The 20,283-nt window shown below is 37.0% G+C and overlaps 2 protein-coding genes across 5 annotated transcripts in view; one reads left to right on the top strand and one right to left on the bottom strand.

Annotated features, from left to right (window-relative positions):
- The first annotated feature begins 1,290 nt into the window (after nucleotides 1–1,290).
- On the top strand, nucleotides 1,291–14,741 carry LOC122068459 (F-box protein SKIP23-like). 4 transcript variants are annotated; one of them, XM_042632314.1, is made up of 4 exons: nucleotides 1,291–2,643; nucleotides 6,909–7,092; nucleotides 8,350–8,628; nucleotides 14,102–14,741. In XM_042632314.1, the coding sequence occupies exons 1-2, from the start codon at nucleotides 1,435–1,437 to the stop codon at nucleotides 7,089–7,091; spliced, it is 1,392 nt and encodes a 463-aa protein (XP_042488248.1). In that variant the 5' UTR covers nucleotides 1,291–1,434; the 3' UTR covers nucleotide 7,092; nucleotides 8,350–8,628; nucleotides 14,102–14,741. The 4 variants fall into 4 exon arrangements, with proteins under 4 accessions (XP_042488248.1, XP_042488246.1, XP_042488247.1 ...); XM_042632312.1 differs by having other exon boundaries at nucleotides 8,287–8,628; XM_042632313.1 differs by having other exon boundaries at nucleotides 8,277–8,628.
- A 2,429-nt stretch (nucleotides 14,742–17,170) lies between these two features.
- Nucleotides 17,171–20,283, bottom strand: part of LOC122068480 (protein EMBRYO DEFECTIVE 514-like) — a 16,124-nt gene continuing 13,011 nt past the window's right edge. Inside the window, exon 2 of the mRNA XM_042632359.1 lies at nucleotides 17,171–18,184. Coding sequence (XP_042488293.1) covers nucleotides 17,879–18,184 — 306 coding nt within the window. The 3' untranslated portion in view covers nucleotides 17,171–17,878. The remainder of the gene's footprint in view (nucleotides 18,185–20,283) is intronic.

The raw sequence follows: 20,283 nt of genomic DNA, 5'->3' as shown, positions 1-20,283 counted from the left end.
AACAAAGATATGGGCCTAAGGATGTAGACATAAACCAAAACTTTGAATTTACCAAAAAAGAATAGAAAAAACTTATTTGGTAACCATTTAGTTTCAAGAACGACATTTTATGTCAAAAACAGAATTTTCAATTTCTGTGTCAAAATACTGTTTTGAAACAAAAAATGGTGTTTGGTGAACCTATTTCAAGAACGATTACCTTAGTTGCTCTTTTTTTTTTTTGTTGTATTTGGAACAAAACTGAAATGACGGAATAAGGTTTTGTCGTTCCATCATTTTAAGTTGCTAGCGTTTTTTCCCATTTTCGTTCCAAAAAACCTGCAAAACACCAATCACCAAATGCTTTATTTTATTTTTTTGTTCCTATAAAACAGAAAAGCATCAAAAATGTTTTTCTGGATGACTACCAAGCACAGCCTTAAAGTTTTTTTGTAATCTATTAGCCTTCCCAATGATTTCAGCAGTTGTCATTCACAATGAATGAAGATTTTCCATATATATACACCGCTATGGTCATGTAGAAATTAATTTCACCTAATTTCAACTACCAAAAGAAGTTCCCTTGGTTTGTATCTATTTGTATGTTAAGAGACAACAAATATATGACCCTAAAAGATACAGACCATTCCCCATCTCTATTCTCTGCTAAAAAATGAAGGCTAAGACTAAAGTTTTGTGGAAAGAGCCCCTTATTGGATTTAAATCGATGACTTATGCCTTACCATGGCATTACTCAACTGCCGAATTAAAAGAGTTATATCATTAATATGGTGTATGGAAAACATGGTTAGAGGAATTGAATTGGATAAATAGAAATCAATGTCGATCTTGATCAATCTCAATTCTTAGTTAATACCGTATCAATGAATCAATAAAGACGAAGAGTAAAATGGTCAAAAAATTATTTTTGATACCAGTGTTATATTTATGCCCGATCCAGCTTGATGGGGAGATTATCACCATAAGTAATTTAGATTTAAAAAATCCAACTTGAATTAATTTTGCCTAATTAATTGGATCAAGTTTATTTGGGGCCACTCGATTTGGGGATGGGCGAGGATGTTTACTACCGTTTACTACCTCCTCGCAAAAAAATTTTGTATGATGGGCCCGTGGGTACATAAGCCGCGTCCGTTCGGTCCTACCACGCGGTCAACATCACCGCGTGTTGAAAGAAAACTTTCTCTTAATCTCAATCTTTTTTTTTTGGCAAGGTGTCCTAATCTGAATCACCAAAAGAGGAAACCCTGTGGTGTTTGCAGTCTATCTGTTTCTTCAGTTGCAACTGACGACAAATACATAACCTTAAAGATTCCGATACGCCCATGCGAACCACACCTCAGTTTGTTTCCTGTTGCAGATTTGCGATTTACCGAAAAAAATATATATATTTGCAGATTTGCTGCAGTGTTATTTGATTTCTGATAATCTTTAATGGCGTCTTCTAAAGCAGACTGGTCTAAGCTTCCTAACGAACTCTTGGGTTTAATACTAAAATATCTCCCCATCGTTGATACCATACATTTCAGTGCTGTCTGCCACTCATGGAACTCTCTTGTATCCGACAAATCATACCCACTAGCGCCTCAACTTCCATGGCTGATGTTACCTTACATAGAAGGCGACGAAGGAAAAGAAACCCGCAATTTCTTTAATCTTTCGGATACGAAGCTTTACCAGATCAAGCTTCCAAAAGAGATTCGTCACAGCAGATGCGTTGGTTCCTCTTTCGGTTGGCTTGTGATCCTCGATGTATTCTGCCGTGTTCTTCTCATGAACCCTTTTTCTGGTGCCATAATCCATACACCACCTACTGAAACCTTCCCTGATGTTTTAGACGTTAATTTGTCTAAATCGTCTGGCGAAATCGATCATTATAGGATTCGCCGATATGGGCCTTATCGTGAGTGCTCAATCTCTCCTGCAAGATTAAGGGTTGCGCTTATGACTAAGGCTCTTGTTACTTCAGATCCTTCGGTTGATAACAATTACATGATCATGGCAATTGGGTTCTCTGGATTGGCTTTTTGTAAAGCTGGAGCTGATTCGTGGATCTTATTAGATCGAACAAGAAATTCAACCAAGGGTTGCGAAGATATTCTGTATTTTAATGGATTGTTATATGTGCTTGATGCTTATGGAGCTATTGTGGCTTGGGATGTCAATGGTCTTCCTCTTAAGGAGGCAAAAGAAGTTGCTCCGCCATTAGAGGAGTGGTCTCTTAGAAGTCCCCAGACATTTGGGGATTGGTTTATTAAGAAAAGGTATTTGGTGGAATCCTCAGGGGATCTGTTGCAAGTTCTTCTTTGGTCTCGCGAGATAAAAAGTAGGAAGAATGCTTCTGAATCAGCTGCATGTGGTGTTTACAGGCTTGATCCTAGTAAGAACACTTGGGTTGAAGTTGGAAGTTTACGTGATCGTTTGTTGTTTTTGAGCAATAATTGTGCGATTTCTTTATCGGCTCGCAATTTTCCTGAATGTAGAGAGAATTCTATCTATTTTGGTGAATACTTCTGGAAGGGATGGTCATTGGAAGGTGATCCTAATGTGGCTCATCAGAATCTGGGCGTTTTTAACCTTGAAGAAAGAAGATTTGTGTACTGTTCTTGTCCTCTGCAGAAGATCAGGTCACCACCAGTTTGGGTAGTACCTAATATTCTGTAGATGATATTGTTCAATAATTTTATTGCTAATAAAAAGATCAATTGCTTATCTTTTCTTGAACTGGATGTGATCCTTTTGGTGACTTTGTTTTTGTGCAATTACAAGCCATGCACCCCCCCCCCCCTTTTTTTTGTCTGGTCTCTGTATCTACTTCACTTTGATAATGAGATAGAATATATGTCACAATTAATCTATTGGTGGGTGTTGCCCTCTTTCGGATCTTCAATTGTTGGACCATCTTCAATTTAAGATTAATGGCATGATAATACTATCCTAATCTCCATCTGTAACCCTTTTCAATGAACTCTTCTGATGGTTTCACTATTGATTCTTTATGATCAGCTGTTTTATGATGTAGAAGGAAAGAAAAAAAATAAGAAAAGAGAAAAATGAGTTTGGGGGAATTGTGAAAGATATTCTGGAGAAATTTGCGGAACAGCTTGAAGCTAAACCCTGTTTTTCATGATCTTTACAGTTGAAGCTGTTTGGTAATAGTTTCTTTGATCTGATTTCATAAATTTTTGTTTTCACAATACACTCAAATGAACTCTTTTTAGATTATGTTTATATGCCCCTGGCCCCCTACTGCCATGGTGAGTGAAGAGTTGGACAGATTTTTGCAGATTCAAATTCATCTGCTTGCATGTTAGTCATCTGCTTAGATAAATGTTTCCTTGTGTGCATATGATAATTTGGGAAACCTTTTTTGGAGGCCCTAGTTATCCATTTAGTCTTTTCAAAAGGTTGCTATCCCCACCCTATCTCTATCGAGAACATTGAGGCCACAGAGTGTTGGGATGCCCCAGAGCAACTTTTTTTTTCTTTTGCTAGACATGCTAATGCTCTGTGTTCTCCGCATCCTTAACAGCCACGGTTAGGTTAACTTACCACCGATTCACTTTAGAGTGGACAGGTTGTGAGGATAAGTAATACAATTAACTTAATTCGAGTCATGTGGAAGGCAGATTTGTCCGGTTAAAATCATTAGATATGTAGACTAACAATTGACTATTTGTATTCTTGGTCTGGAATGATGGTTGGGCATTTGATGGGATGTTATAATTCCATCTTGTATTGTCAGGTGATGTTTAGTCCAAAAGCATGGATTAACCAAGAGAAAGAGAGAGGCATTTTCATATTGCATGTGATAATGAAACTATAGAAAGGAATTGATTGAGAAGTGCAAAACAGAAAAAATAAGAAGGAAAGGAAGGGAGAGGGAGGCAGGAACTTGGGAGGTGAGAGTAGAGTAGTGCAATGTGCAATGGGTGAGACAAATACAAATTAACTGATTCTTATCTCCAGTGGGGACTGAAGGTGGATTCACATCACATGGAACGAGCTGCATTCATCTTTCAAGTGGAAGAGGGGAATCTGAACAGAAAGTAGTTCCTTATTCTCTCTCCCTGCCACCTGTTTGTTTATTTTTCCAAATAACAAAGCCAAGCAGGAATTCTGTTGCAGCACTTGGCTCTGTCCTGTTTGTCATGTTGGCTTTTTCAAGTCAACATGAACATGTTGTTTAACATCTCCTTAATATGGTGAATGTAGCATCATTTAGTCTAAAATTCCATGTTCTATGTCGTATTCAATGGTGAATCTATGTCTAGAAAACATAGTTCAATGTTTTGGTCGCATCTCTTTTAAATTTTCATCCATTTGCTGAAACATATAGATCTAGCTGACTAATTTAAGGGAGTAGTGAGTCGATCCATATTTGAACCAAAAAAAAAAAAAATGGAACATTGCATATGTCCCAAAATTGTGACACTAATGTATCACTTGCATCAAGATATATTTCATGTGGTCCTTATCTTTTTAGCCAGGTACAAACATGTATTCATGGGGATGAAATTTCTTGACAAAACTTTCTGTCCTGTCAAGAAGAACAGGTACTCTCCGTAGTATCAGCTTTAAAATTGTGAGATGTTGCACTTCTTTTATCTCCATGTATTTGGATGACATCTTCAATTATGTAATCCTTTCAATTTTGATATAGATGTGTTTCCCATTTTCTTACGACAAGGACCCATATCTTTGAAAGTTGTCAGTGTGTGTTCTTTTGGGTGTAGGCATAGTGGTTCTTGGGGGCTTGTTGATAGTTGAGATTTGTTTTAGGCTGAATTGAGGGGGTGGTGTTCTCTTGGAAGCTCAGTGAGTACCTGAAGAGCTTTTAAATATTCCCTTATAATGTCATCTTCCTCTTTGGTTGAAGTACACTCCAAGAACCTAGGTTAACAGATCAAGGAAGCTCAAAAGTCCCTGGTTAACAGATTAGGTTCATGTTTCTGAAAAACCTAGGTTAACAAGGATTTTCGGTTTTCTTGACTGATTTCTCCTCTCTTGTTTTCTTGTTTCTTCGCGGTTTTCTAATCTGAGTACTTGTATGATTGCTTGTCTGTGCCAATTTGTGAAACCTGTGATATGGTGGAAAACTTTGGTATTGCGGTTTGCCTTTTCTTCCTCCCAATTAACGTCAATTATCAGTTAAGGCATAAGGTATATTTTATCTCATGGATATCTTGGTCCCATACATCTGGCTATCTGAGTAGCTGAATCTGTTTGTCTCGTATTTTGTCATATAGGGAACATTTGAAATTGGTGATGGCTTTCTACAAATCAATACAAAGTTTGGCCGAAAGAAACTTGATGAGTATCTGCTGACGAGGAGTTATATCACTGCATAAGTTTTCATGGCTATTCATTGGCAATGGTTTTCAGTGTTCTGTTTATTGTATGAATCTTTACCCCCTCCCTAAACACCGATTCAGATTCTGTGAGCCATCTCTCTCTCTTGGAGGTCACAATTTTGTTTTCTTCTCAACCAACTTGTTAACTTGCAAGGTGTAATGCGCGAGTGGGGAAACCTTCGAACTTTGAAGAGCATCATTGGATTGAACCTTTCTCCAAAGAAGTATACCAAGTTCCTTAGAGCTGTAGAGACTAATAATGATTATATGGTCTAATGAGTGAGGAATGCAGTCTGGCATGTATTTGAAGGGAACCAAATGAGAAAGGATGTAGAGGCCTAAAAGTAGAAAAGATGTTACTAATTGCAGAATGAAAGAAGTTCACATGATCCCTTTACCTAATAAAGACATTCTAAACACATAAGTTTATGACATTATCAGTATTCCATGGTTCAGAAACCTCCAAAAAGAGGGACTAGATGACAGTCACCTTGACCCTTACATAACCGCCTGAGCCGTGACAACTATGCTTGTTGGTGTGTAACTTACAATAGAATAGTATTGGACGTTCATAAGTAAAAACCCATTAACCAAAGGATGTGGGAGTTGACCATTAAAATTGTTTGACTTAAAGACATCCTGTGAGTTTTGTAACCTCAATAATTGAAATTGAAAAACCTTCGAAGGAGGAACTTAAGAAGGCTTAGAATAATTAAATAGCAGAAGGTGCAAACTTAGGACTATTTGACCAACATAGGTTCTGACTTGGGGATGTGGTTGCCAAATTAATGTCAACCCATGAGATCATTTCCCTCCTAAATAAAAATAGAGGACTTGAAGAAGCAGAGACACCCACTGTGCTTGTTTGTTTGTTATATTTATGACGAGATTTTCAGTTCTTGGAATCCACGCATATTATTAGAAATGTGGTTTGATGGCCCCTGTGTACTTTTTCTAATCTAAAACACTTGAATCCATGCTTGACAAATGGTGTCTTATGCAAGGAGTGTAGTTGACACCATCATAATCAATCCTCCATTTGGAACTCGGAAAAAGGGGGCTGATATGGATTTTCTGTTCATGCCTTTGAAGTTGGAGGCTGATATCTTTCTCCACCTTGTGTTCTTGTTTTACCTTATAGCTTTATGGATGGAAATGGATTTTGATTCCTTAGTTTCATTGTTAGGTTGGCCCTCAAGCAGTTTATTCCTTGCATAAGACCACAACAATAGGGGTAAGTTATTCATTTTGAAGTTGGGTAAGTTGAAGCTTTTAAGAATGCAAGATCATCTGTGTCCTCATCTTCTAGATCCCCTTCTTGTTAGTTCCATGAATATATGACTTAACAGGAACTGATGCATAGCTTTTGCATTCACCTGCACTATAAACTAGCCTTATTTGGATTCTTAGGTTGTTGGAATTTCTTTTTGACCCCATTGTCCTACTACAGCATAGTATTTTTGTTAGTTCTTGTTTTTTTCTGTATGCTATTTGGTGTGCTCAGAAGCCATTTGCTCTCACTATAAATTGAACTGGCTATTTTGTTTTTGACAGATAGCCCTATCTCATATTTTTAAGGCTGTTTATAAGACATCAACTGATTCGGTCAACCAGCATTCTTCTGATGCTCTTGATAGTTTTGTTTTGTGGCCATTGGATGGTATTCTAGCTGACCTAGCAAAGTCATCAAGGTTCTGCCAAGGGCACCAAGAAGGTGGCCCATCACACTTCATCTAAGGTATATGATGCCTTTTTGTATTTTTTTCATCTCCATTAACTACTAAAATTTTTTGTTTTATTTATGAATGCATCTAACCGGTAAATTTTTACTGTCTATATATCTATGAAAGAAATCATGAGAGGTCATTCTGAAAGTGAAAGAAGGATCAATGAGCAGTAAATATTGGGGGGGGGGGAAGTGCATGCGGCACTGTAGTTGGGGAAAACTATTTAGAAGCAAGATTCTTCTCCCCTATCATCCTCCTTCCCTTTTGATATGTAACCCATTGGAGTCAAGCTGTGATATTAAACATAACAAAGTTGAGGTGAACTGGAGCTAAGACTTGCAAAACACCAGCATATATTTCTTGAGGTTCTTCATTGAGTTTAAAGAGCACTTGTTTGATTGCTTAGTTGTTTTCAGGTAATAGATTTGATCCATCACTTTTGAAATCATTTGAATGGATGTGGATATGTGCAGTTCTTTCTCGCAATGTATCCATTGATCTAATAAGTGGGATATTTAAATATATAATGTTTGTTCTCCTTTTGTAGGCAAACTGTGGCAAGCAACAGTTTAAAGATTTATTGGAACTTAGATCATTCCCAGCCTACATTAAACCATATTGCTTTAGGCCTTCCAAATGAAGGATTGGGATCCTGTGAGCATAGGCCCCAACATCGGTTTCGGTCAACTGACCACTATTTATCATGCATTCGATATTCTCATTTTCCCATCTTTAGATTTGGATAATCTTACGGTTCAAATGGTGATCATTAAACCCATGGTGGCAAGTGTGACGTTGTGCAGAAAAGCATGTCCGGCCTTGGTCATGTTGGAAAACTAGATCTATCATGCTATATCTTCTTATTTACCTATGGAGAGTGTGCTTCTACCACTGCTTATTGGTTTCCCTTTTTTTTTCTGGAGCTTTGAGAAATTACCATTTACATTTTTATAGTGCTATGTTATCTTCTCTGAGTTCCTTGGGTAAGTTTTCCAAGTAATTCTTTCATTTTGTCAGTCATAAGATGCATGTGCTCTTCTTTTTATATCTAAATGCTTTTGGAATAAAATAATCTTCTTGTTTTGGTTTTGTATGTCAAAACTTTTTGAATATATTAATGATATAGAACTTGTGAAAAAACACATTAGGTTGTGTATATGAGAACTTCTCTTTGTATTCAACTTGATTTTGATAGGTTTATGCAGGAGGGACTGAATGCACGGAGGTTCAAGAAGTTATATGCTAACAAGGAAGATGTTCTTGTCCAGGATATCTTTTGGGATTATACTAGTTTGAAAATATAGAGAATGGAGTGGGTAGATAGTGTCAAGCTAAATGGGCAAGAAGCAATTGAGAAACAAGGTTTGAAAGTCCAGTCCAGCTAATCTTCTGGCAATGCGAGAGGGAAAGCTTGTTTTCCTTGATTTTGGGATGATGAGATCTCGGAAGAAGCAAGGTTTGCTATTATTCTGGCTTCTGTTCCTTGCATGACCAACCCACTCACTGTCCTACCGTTGTGCTCTAAAAGTCAGGTTCGCTTCCATAAGGTATTGCAAACTTGATCCCTGATTCTAATCTATTTGATTCTTTTTTTTTTTTGGTACAATGTCTTGGAATTATCGCAAGATATTAGTATATGTATAGCAGATCCCAAACCTTTTATATATATATATATATATATATAATGATGTATTTGAGGAAATGAAGAAGCTCACCACCTGCTTGAAGTAAAGCATGAAAGAGTTAATTACTCTTAAATGAGCTTCCTCGAACAGTACTACTTATTTTGTATATATTAAATTAAGTATGGTTTCCTATACTTATTATTTGTAAGCATGGTAGTGTGTTTTGTTTATGCTCTCAAACTCTCATTATATGATGATTTGTTGCTCATTATATATCTCTGGATAATAGTTTTGGAATTTGCACATCTCTTAAGAATAAGAAGATTAAAATACTGGTCAGACACAACCATATGCAAACCAACATTAGTAATAGAGCCTTCTTATTTTGTAACCATGGTTCTTTTCTACTTTGTTCTGTAAAGGAATCCCTTTTCTGTACTCTGATTTTGGCAACCTGATTCTAACAACCAGCAGGCTAGCATCTGAGTTTATTACTTTATTTATTTATTTTCAAAGTTTCTAATTTCAATCTTTCTGAAGTCTATAACCTTAATTTATTTATTTATTTTTTCTCTTTGTTTAAATACCTGGCTTTAGAAGTTATAAAAGTTTGTTGCTAAGTTTCTATTTGTGTTTTTCTAACTCTGAAAGTAGTTTCTAATAGCAGAAATTTGGAAGTAAGTGATTTTTTTTAACACCACCTGAGGTTGAAATTCTGATCTACGAAACAAGGTTGATGTAAGCTATTAAGACAAAATTTATTTTGTTGGAATATGTATCCACGATAGGGGGAAAGTCCCCATCGTGACATGGTTATCTTAGTTACTTTCCAAGTTAGATTAGGTTTTTTAGTTTCCTAATTAGACTAGATCTCTAGTTTCCTAAATTAGAGTTAGACTAGGATTGTCTTTCCCATTCCACCTATGATTGTACTTGGATCTACTTATTATAAATATTTGATGGAGGGAGTGCCAATAAATACATGGTGCTTGCTGTCTCTCCTCTTCTTCCTCATCTCTCTTCTCTCAAGTTACTAGTTACAAATCTTTGATTTTATACAATTTTGATCAATGTGAAAGCTAGCTATTATTTCTTGCAAAGCCTTATGGATTTATGGTGTTTTGAGGTGGATTCCTCAAGTTTCTAGGATAGATCCTTTTTACGTGTTTATCAATGTGAAAGCTAGCTACTATTTCTTGCAAAGCCCTGTGGATTTATGGTGTTTTGAGGTGGATTCCTCAAGTTTCTATGGTGGATCCTTTTTACACGTTTAGTCTGCCTTTCATATCAGGTGAATTTTCTCTTCTCAGTACATACCTCAGCACCCCTGTTTTCAGGCCATTGATCAACTAGCTTGTTCTGTTCCCATCCCACTAATTAGTGTTGAATCAGCCTTCATATCCATCAACAGTTCATCCACAAACATATCAACTCATAATAGCTCCTATATCCATGATCTCTCATTTCCTCACCTAAAGGGGTTTCAAATGCAGATAATAAACAATCTACAATAGTGCAAGTACGCAAAAAAAGAAAAGTATCTTGTAGAGATCTATATATCTAATCATCCATATATTTAAGTTGTGGTTGTGATCATGACATACGACATTGAAATAGATAGGAGTACGACTTAAAGCAATGTTGTTGCTAATTTTGACTATGAATTTTTGTTATCTGCTTTTTTTTTTTTTTTTTTTTTTGTCAAACTAGGGATGTGAAACAACAATTAAAGGAGGAATGTACAAGATCCATTGAAATGCAAGTTGAGTGAGGTAAAAGATTCTTCAATAGTAGGTATCTTGACATAGTATACAACAACAACAACAACAAGACCAGCTTATCCCAACTTAATAAGGTCGGCTACATGGATCCGTGTAAAGAAAAAAAAAAAAATTAATGAAAGGAAAGGAGCACAGCACCAGCGAGTCAGGAAAATATCAGCTAAATGGACTCAACTACATGGATCCTTGCCCTCCAATGGCTCTATCTAAGGTCATACTTAGGGCAAGACCCGAACTATGCATATCATTCCTCACTACTCCTATGGTCATTTTTAGGTCTGCCCCTAGCTTTTTTAGCTCCTTTGATTAGAATCCTATCACTCTTCATTGGGGCATCCCAAGCCTTCGTTGAACATGGTCATACCACTTGAAATGACTTTCTCGGAGCATGTATCTAATTATTAAATATAGATAAATGTTCTTAAGCATGGAAGCATGGTTTTAAGTATCGGCACGTATCGGCCAATACATATCTATATCGGCCCTTACCGATACTATACATGAAAATTTTCAAATCCTTTTGTATCGATATGTATCCTACGATACACACTAATACACCATTGATGCACATCGATTCGCACCGATACGTACTTATACTCTATGGAAATTAAAAATCAAGGTGAAATGCATGTTTCGATATGTATCGGTATGTATCGACCGATACATACCAATACAATATGATACATACCGATACAGTACAGTTCGGTCATATAATGGCCAAGATGGGTCATTTTTCAAAAAAACATAATTTTTTTACGGGTTTTTATTCCAAAGTTGCTACCAGTCATTTTTCTCTCTAACTAAAGTGGAAATCAAAGTTGGGAACAAGGATTTTACATTTATGGGACAACTACAAACCTTGGATTCTTAGTGCGATACTCGCAATTTAGTGTTTATGCATAATACATGTTGCCTATAGCTTTTTTTAACCATTTTTTATGCAAAAGTGTATAAAAAAAGTGTTTCCTATCCATTTGTATTTTTAGCGTATCTCTGATACAATACGATACCCTCCGATACGCATCTTAATTTTAGCCAACTGATACGGTGACCGATACTGATACTTTAATCCTTGCATGGAAGTATATTAGCACCATCACAGTCATTGAATGCTTAATTTTATGACCTAGTACATTAGTATTTTTAGATGGACATGTACATTCATCCTCTCTCTCTCTCTCTCTCTCTCATAACTTATGAATTTTACACTCAATTTCCCAATTATGCCATATTACAGGAAATATGTTTGATTTTGTGAAGAAAGATGAGTTGAAAACTGACATTGTCTTGTGAAGAAAGATGAGTTGAAAACTGACCAAAGACAATGGAAATTCAAGGTTGTAGTATTATTGAAAAGTAACATTACAACTTATAATATTTAATGGATGATAAGGTATGTTGAGAAAATCTTTCAGAACAAAACTAATCAATAAATATTATATTTATATCAAACTGATTGACCCAAATATAAACTTTTGCAGTGAACCAAAATTCAGGCAGTGTTGTTCAATGAGATCGTAGAAAAGTTTAAGAACATGTAGGATGATGAGAATACATGTCATATCTCATGGAATGATCAAAGAGTGAACCCAGATTGACCAAGTATCAGCCACTCCTATATACCTTGCTGAACACGACTTCAGCTACAGAATTAATATTTTGAGCTGATTTCTTAAGCTAATTTCTGGTTTACATGTGAAACAACAACTACCTAGCATAGTTGGTGAGGTTGTAGTGCTCCTAAGCCCACACTCACCAGGAAACTCAAGGCCTCTTGGCTATTACCTTTCCCTCCCCCCTTTTACAGTGTATCCATCTGAAGAAAAATATGTGAAGCTGATTATTCATTTAAAAAACATGAGAGTAATTGTTTATACAGTAAATTTGGTGTTAGTCAACACAGTACAGTCTGAGTCAGTAAAGCAGTACAATTGGCAGTGTGATGTGGTAGTATAGCTCCTCAGAATATCATAGATAGTATCAGGGATCACAGGGTATCAGAGATGGCAGGTAGAGTATTAGAAGTTGGTTGAGTGCCTTGGGTGTGGCAATGGTGCAAGTTCGGATTTCCAAGCCCGGTGTTAGTAATTTTGGCCTATTTACATTTGAGGGCATTCCACTTTATTAGAAATGACTTCTTCATCTCATTGATTCCCATCCATGGTTCTGGATTGTCTGCAGACCTGTGAATCGAGCTGAGCACATCTAATATCATCTAACGGCTGATCCTTGACCTGATGGTATACTTTTTTTTTTTGGCTGAAATGACCTGATGTTATACAACTTTGATGCAATGGCTGAAATTCCAGCCCATTTTCCCATGTTGCACATGTGCATACAACTTACTTAAGCTGAATATTCCTTTTTAAGGTCTCTTATTGGCCTACCTTTGAAAGCTCATATCTTTCTCTACTCTGCTCAGATTGAGCTGATTCAAAAGGAAAATTTTCTCCTCATTTTGTAAAGAACACACCTTCAAGAAGAAAAAGAGAAGGGTTATCGTATAGGAGCAGAAAAATAAAAAGAGAGGTGTGTGCTTGCATTGATTCTTCTAACCATCAAAGATTGATCATTTAAGCTTCTCAATGGTTGGTTGATGTGTTAATGGTGGGTTATTGATAAGACACAAACAAAGTGAAGAAAATAAAGGGAAAAGAATGAGAGAAAGATAGGGTTTGTGTTCCCCATTCCATTGAAAAAGAAAGGAGGTTCACCTCTTGTGTGCTTGCTTAAACTTCAAGAGATGGGTTTCTAAGCTCTATTAATGGAGGTTGGAGATGGTAATTGTACATTGATGCTCCATTAATATTGTCTTTGTTAGAAATATAAGAAAACAGAAAAAATAGAAGAGAAGGGAAGAAAGAAAAAGTGAAATGGGATCATTAATGGATTGAGCTTGACTTGTGTACTCCATATTATGTGAGCAATGTATTGAGCTTATGAAAATACTTATGTTCCTTTGTTGAATTTATTGAGTGTCACTACAAGTGAGCGGAAAAAAGAAGGATAAAGATGGAGGTTCCCACACTGCCAGTGTGCCTCCAGTGAAGCTCCATAGTCTACTAGAGCTTCTCCAGGTACCAGGTTCAATACAGACAAGAGGTTGTAAGTATTTATAATATTGTAATTGTTTCAGGACATTATCCGTCCCTATATGTGGTAGGTATAGGAGAAAAATGTTGTAAAACTATCCTAGCTTAAGCTGCATTGTAGGGAAAATTTTTATAAGCCCATAATTGACTTTATTATTTGTTAAGGGTGTTTAGTGAGTGCTAGACACCAGAGGTGGGTGCTGGACACCGAGGGTGGGTGCTACTACTTGTATTGGCATTGCATGTGCCCTCCTAGTTCTATGTTGGGTAAACCTGACAGTGGGTACTTGCACTTGTATTCGCACTGAGTGCCTTCTCAATTGTATGTTGGGAAAAACCTAGGTGTGGGTGTTCTCAACTGTAGGTGCAGTACTCGTAGTGTATCGAGTAAATACGAAGCCTTTATAAGCACTACTCCGGGACATAGGCAATTTACTGAATCTTGTAAAAACATTTGTATTCTGGGTGTAATTGATTTTTATGTTTCTTATATTGGATTTGGAATGTCGTGTGCTGCTGCAGGGTGGGTGTGAACACTTCGAAGTGCCTATGATGAAAGGCTGGGTCCAATACTGTGTGTATATCGGCTATAGTACCAACAATGATCTCCTTGTCAATGTGCACAGTCAGAAAAGGAAAAATAATTTGAGACATCGCTTCACCCCCCCCCCTGTGTCAGTTGGGACTCAACAAGTACATGGTATTTAGCTCTCGGCTATTCAATCAAAAACGGAGGAAAGCCATTACAGGGAGTGTGTGGCTGTAATATGCACTTTTCAATTCTAGAGCATTTGTATTATACACCCTGCCACTCCCTTCCCCCAAAAAAAAAATTCCCTTTTACTTTTGCTTCTCTATGGATGTTGCTGTGAAAGAGATTATCAGGCTATGCTCTGCTATCAATAACATTGTACGAGCTTCCAAGCTTTGATTCAGTCGATGACTTCCTGCAAAGGGTGGCTACTTTGAGGGGTAAGCTCAAAAAGAGTGGTGATGCAGATGTCGAAGCCACAACAAGAATAATTCTGCATGACTATAATGAGGGAATGAGGGTACGTATGCCAGACATAATTTGCTTTTTAATATGGTTTGTCTTTGGTTTAAAAAAGGGGATAGGTGAATAGAAGCTTATTGATATCTCAAATGTTGCAATTGTTTGAAGCGGGTACCTTTATCAGTTTTATGTGCAAGAAAAGTAAACCAAATTAACACATATAGTGATCCTTGGCCAGTTTTGAAGTATTGTGGAGCTATTATTATATTTGATCAACTGAACATAAGTTTTAACATCAACAATTCCTGTGTGAAAGTCATCTTTAGGGACTTGGGGTAGATATGATTTTCCCTCACCCTTGCCTATAGAAATCCCTTTTCCTGTGGATGAATGTGTATGAATAAGGTGGGTAAAGCTTTAACAATTCATTCTTAAACCTCGAAGGGAAGTGGGATCTTTCAGAAATGGAAGTTTTTGCCCTAAAATTAGATAGGGAAGAGGGAAGAGGGAATATTAGAGGAAGTTCAGCAGCAAATATAATGTGGTGGTGACTTATGCACCCAGCCAAACTAGTTCCAATTTATATATGGATATATTCCATACTGTGTGATAAAAAATTGATCTGAACCCTTGAACTGTTGTTCGGGATTATTTACAAGTAGATTGTAGGTGGAATGTTCTTGTGGTTTTTTTTTTTTTTTTTTTTTTTTAATCGTGGATCCAATTAGCCAACCCCCCATCCAGTTGGGAAAATGCTAAGTTTGTTGTTGTTGTTATTGTTGTATTGTATGAACATTCAGAGAAAATTTATGGAAAATTATATTGAACACTCTTTTTCTTTCTTGTGTAATCTTCTTTGTGCTCTTTACTGGGTCCACAAGAAATCCCATCTGTTGTTTACCCAAAAAAGAAAAAGCATGTTCCAAAAAATGTATGGTTTTCCTCTCTGGAATTTGAGAATTGCTTCTCTGTTTTCAGCCCCCTCCCTTTTTAGATTTCTATGTTGCAGCCAACAGTTGTCTATTTCTTTCTGCTCAACTAAATCTTGTATCCCTTTTTCTTTTTCTTTTTTTTTTTTCCTATTTTTGGTTTTGAAATTTTCATTGTGCAAGAGCATGTATACTCTAAAGGTTGCATGTAGTAGTTGAAAATGGGAATGTAGCTTCACTATTCTATCCTTCATATTGTCATGGCTTCCTACCCATCAAAGAACTTGACCACGGGCTATGACTGCTAAGGATCAATGTAGTGAAAACTCTCTTTCAAAAACTTTTCCGGGTTAATAAGATATTGCTTATTATCTATAAGCTACATAGCGCAGTTTTGTACAACATCAATTCTTCTTCCATGGTGCACTTGTAATATGATCTGGAGTGACTCAAGATTAACTTACAATAAGATCTTATACATATATTCCTAGAACTTGAAATGATACCCATTTTTGTGATGAATTATTTGCTTAAAGAGAGATTTGTAAGCCTCAACACATTGTATCCCATCTTCTCACACTTCTTATATGATAATTGATATCCCTACAATTTGTAAATGATTAGTAGAGCTAATAAACAATAACGGATGAAGAATGTTTCATTGCATTGTTGAATAAAGAAGAAAAAGAGGAAGACTCTTTTGGACTCTTTTTTTTTTTGTTAGTAATAGTTGCCCTTATATTTGTATGGAGTCTTCTCTTCTTAGACATCATGTGAGATGCTTATGGAGAATACGACCAAAAGGAAACATGTTTACTGTATTGGTAATAGAGCCTATATTTCTTATTTTGTTACCATAGTTATTCCTTTTGCCTTTGCTATGAAATGGAAGCCCTTTATTGTTCTTTGATTTTGGTAACCTGATTCTAACAATGGGCATGAAGACAAAAATCTTTTGTTTCAATTCCTGAAAGTAAAGCTACCTACTAGATTTTATTTTCCCAGTGTCTAGATAGCGAACATAACATCATCTCTTTAGGATTCCACAATGACATTTTTTAAGAGCTACAACTAAATAACTAATGAAACCAATATTTGAATGTGAAATAAGTTGAATTGTGTATCTAATATTTGGTTTTGCACATGTATTTTTACTAGGTTGCTCCTAGGGAGGGATTTTTTTCTGACTTGTATAACAAGTGGTGATTGTTCATGCTGACATAGGGTCAATCACTAGTGATTATTACCCCATTTCTCCCCCCTCCCCCAAAAAAAAAAATTAAGTGAGGGGATTCTTATATTATGAGTGAAGGAAAACCTATCACTACTTGGACACATGTCAATTGCCCGAATAGCTATAGACATGACCTGGACAATCACCGTTCAGTAGAGGAACCAAATCCAATTCTTCCACTCATAATCTAGGGAAATCTTTTCACAATATTTATACACGACAATCTTATCCAAAACATTTTCTACTGCATAGATCGATGTTACATATCAACCATATGCGCCGCTCCCCAAAAAACCCCTAATTTCGGAAATAAAGTTGGGATTGAAAAGCTTCGAATGGTAAAAAAAATAAGACTACCTTAAGATTTTTAGACATTGATCAAACATTTTGCAAACCTTAATAATGGACATCAATGAAAAATCTCAGACCTCAATGATGACAATAGAGATATGAAATTAGTCTAAATCATTAGTCGTTGACAGATTATCACCTAAATCATATAGCTGCCGGTAACTAATAGTTACAACCTCCATTGTTCCTCAATCCCCTTGACTAAGCTGGCAACCAATAACACAGTCCACCTAAAAAACATCAGTCCATCCTTTCCTTTAGTTGCACTAGAACATTAGCCTGACTAATACTTGGGGTCACTATGATACTGCTTACACAAGACCGGGTCAGTTCGAGATGGAAGCTCTCGTGCATTGGCTCCAAGAAGTTAAGTGCAACAGCAAATGTTTGATCACGGGACCTCGCTTCCTGAGGCAGAGTACCGTGTCCCTTCCAAGTCAACTGCGCTAACCCCTTGGGTTTACAAAGAAGGTGTTGACTGCACTAATTATCCATCTTTTGTTTTCTCGACACTGTAATCCAAGAACAGTAGGCGCAGAAGGAATATAAAACAACAGGTTGCCATATCCTCTTTTCTGAATGTCTGATACTTTCTCATTTCAGCAAATTTTTGGCAGGGAGAAAACTCCAAAAACTTGATTCAGGCGAACCAAATAAGCTCAAAACAATCAAAAATTTTTATGGTTACAAATAACAGAAGAAAGTGAAGCCATATATTTCGCTTTAATACCTGTCTAATCTCTCTACTCCAATGTTACCCCACACGGCCTAATATCATGAAGATCCTCAATTTATCTTTTACGACCATGCCCACCTCTTCTCCCACCGCTGCTTCTTCCTCCACCACCGCCACGTCCACCCAACGTCTTATTGGCATGATAATAGGCTTTCAATTTATCGGGCAAGGGAAGTATGTGATCTACACATTTCCTGAAGCTAAAGTCATCAACAGATTCATCGTGCCTGATGAGAAAAAAGCACCGGCTTTTCCACATTGGGTGGTAGCGGACCTGGAAAGCATTGACCCCTCCACGAAGCTTCTTGTCCACCTCCACATGACCCTTCTTAAGCAAGTCAAGCAACACAATGTACTCATACTGCAAAATAACAGGAAAAGTTTTTACTGTTAAGTGGCTTGGACAAAAAGCAAGCTACTTATGAAGCAAAGAATAAAGACACTACATGCATGTAGCAAAATAAATTAGTTGTTACTAAGTACATGATGCAAGAATATGAAACTGGGAAAATTTTCTATCACTCCCCTATACTTGCCCTATATTTACTCAAAAAAAGTTTCTTTTCTGATTCCCCAGAAAAGCAACCTTTCACCACTTTCTACCCCACTAATTCTAAATCCCTAAATTACCCTTGCTCCCCTTCCCGACCCCCGCAAGCACCCTATGGTGGCACCCCACTCCTGCAGCCTATCTCCGCCCCGCCACCAACTCACCCCCACCTTCCCCTCTAACTGTAAGTCACCCAGCCCCCATGCAAGTCCGACCCCAATCCCCTCAAAAAACTTGGTTGACAAAGCCTGTATACCCTCTGCTAAGCCTAAACTCAGCTGATCCTGGCCAAACTTGTTCTGGGATTGGTGGTGACCAATTGAATCCACAAGTGGCAGTACATTCCTGTGATTGACAATTCTTTGGCATTTTTTTACTGAAAAGTCCACATGCTACAATAGGTAAATATCTTATACATCTAATGCTAGCCATTATTCTCTTTTCTCTTTTCAGCAGTAGACATGTTACAGCTGAAGTCCTACATCAACATGATAGTTGAGTTTCTTTTTCCCAACTTTCTATAGGCCACAATCACGAGTACAAACCCCCCACCCCTTTTTTTCCCTAAAATCAATTTCACTTCCCTTCCCTTTACTTGCAACCAGATAGAACTTTCAAGAAACATGTGCAAGAACCAAACAACCAAGAAAGCAATGGAGTTCCCTGTAGGTCAAGAGCAAACACAGTATCCTGCCACAAAGAAATTCCTCTTTTAACTTTTCTCAAATCCTCCACAATAAGAAAAATAAAAATAAATCCCAAGTCCTAACTGCTTTTGGTTTAGAAGAGGGGGTAGTAACCAATGCTCATCTTCACATGTTGCAGCAGGTATGTCTATGACCTAATGAAATTATAAATTCCCACATAAAGGCTTTGGTTCAAGGTCTCTAAATACTATGTTCCCCCAATCACTCCGAGCTGCCTTTCCCTCACTGGGATTGCTAGTAAGTTTCCATTTAATCAGTAAACAAGATAGTTTCCAAAATTTCTTTAATTTCAACACTATAGGCTTTTTCTACGTCCATAAACAATACAATATATTGGAACAGCTACAACTGATATGCCAGTATACAAACTGAGCAGACAAGGAAAACCGTGAAAGAACAAAAGAAGAGTAAGTACCTACTAGAGCCCCCCACCCCCCACTTATAAGTTTCAAGCTCACCACATCCAATCACTTTAATGAGACCCTGAATGAAATGCAGTCCATTCAGTAAATTGACTAGGACTTGTACTCTCTCAACCATCAAACTTATTTATACTTCATTGTTTCACTAGATTCCTTAAAACATACTTGGCTAAAATAGCATGAGTTACAAAGTGCACCTACGCCAAATGAATTGCCCAGTATCAAATTTGGTTGACTTACAAAGTGCATCCACGCCAAAAGAATTTCCCAATATCAAATTGGTTGGCAAATCCAAATGAAGATCCATAGAAATTAAGCTGCATTTCAGCTTAATCGAAGCACAGCACCCTTAAGTTCCTTGTCGCCACAAACAAATATAAACTATTTTCACCTCTCAATATTCCTTGTCAAAAGAAGCAACATAGAAGAATGCAAGTTCCAACATGATTGCAAAGCAGGCTCAAATATAGTGGAATGGTAGGAATGGGTCCATGTAGCCTCCTAAACCAGTGCGATTCTAAAACTAATGATTGAAAATTTAAAAGGGGGAGGGGGGAAGAAATACATAAATGACCTCAGGAAAAAGAAAATATAAAATTTCAATTCAGCCGCCTGGGAGTGGGGGGATTAAACAATGAAGTTTTGCTTTAAGGGTGGTCATCATTTCTGGAGAAAGATGTGAAAATATGGTATCACTAGAGAACCGCTGCGATGCACAGATGCCAAGAACTGATCCCTTGAGCCCATACCTGATATTACCAGAAATCCTCACCTCCCCACA

The sequence above is a fragment of the Macadamia integrifolia genome, unplaced genomic scaffold, assembly GCF_013358625.1.
Source record: "Macadamia integrifolia cultivar HAES 741 unplaced genomic scaffold, SCU_Mint_v3 scaffold401, whole genome shotgun sequence".
NCBI classification, from domain to species: domain Eukaryota; kingdom Viridiplantae; phylum Streptophyta; class Magnoliopsida; order Proteales; family Proteaceae; genus Macadamia; species Macadamia integrifolia.
Note: the sequence above shows the minus strand (reverse complement) of the source record. Positions and strands in the feature narration are given on the sequence as shown.

What these genes read in the sequence shown, in the direction of transcription:
- LOC122068459 (XM_042632314.1), top strand. Translation starts at nt 1,435, where the DNA reads ATGGCGTCTTCTAAAGCAGACTGGTCTAAGCTTCCTAACGAACTCTTG. An exon ending in TCAGGTCACCACCAGTTTGG is followed by an intron (nt 2,644 to 6,908) that starts GTAGTACCTAAT and finishes TGTTTTTGACAG; the next exon opens with ATAGCCCTATCTCATATTTT.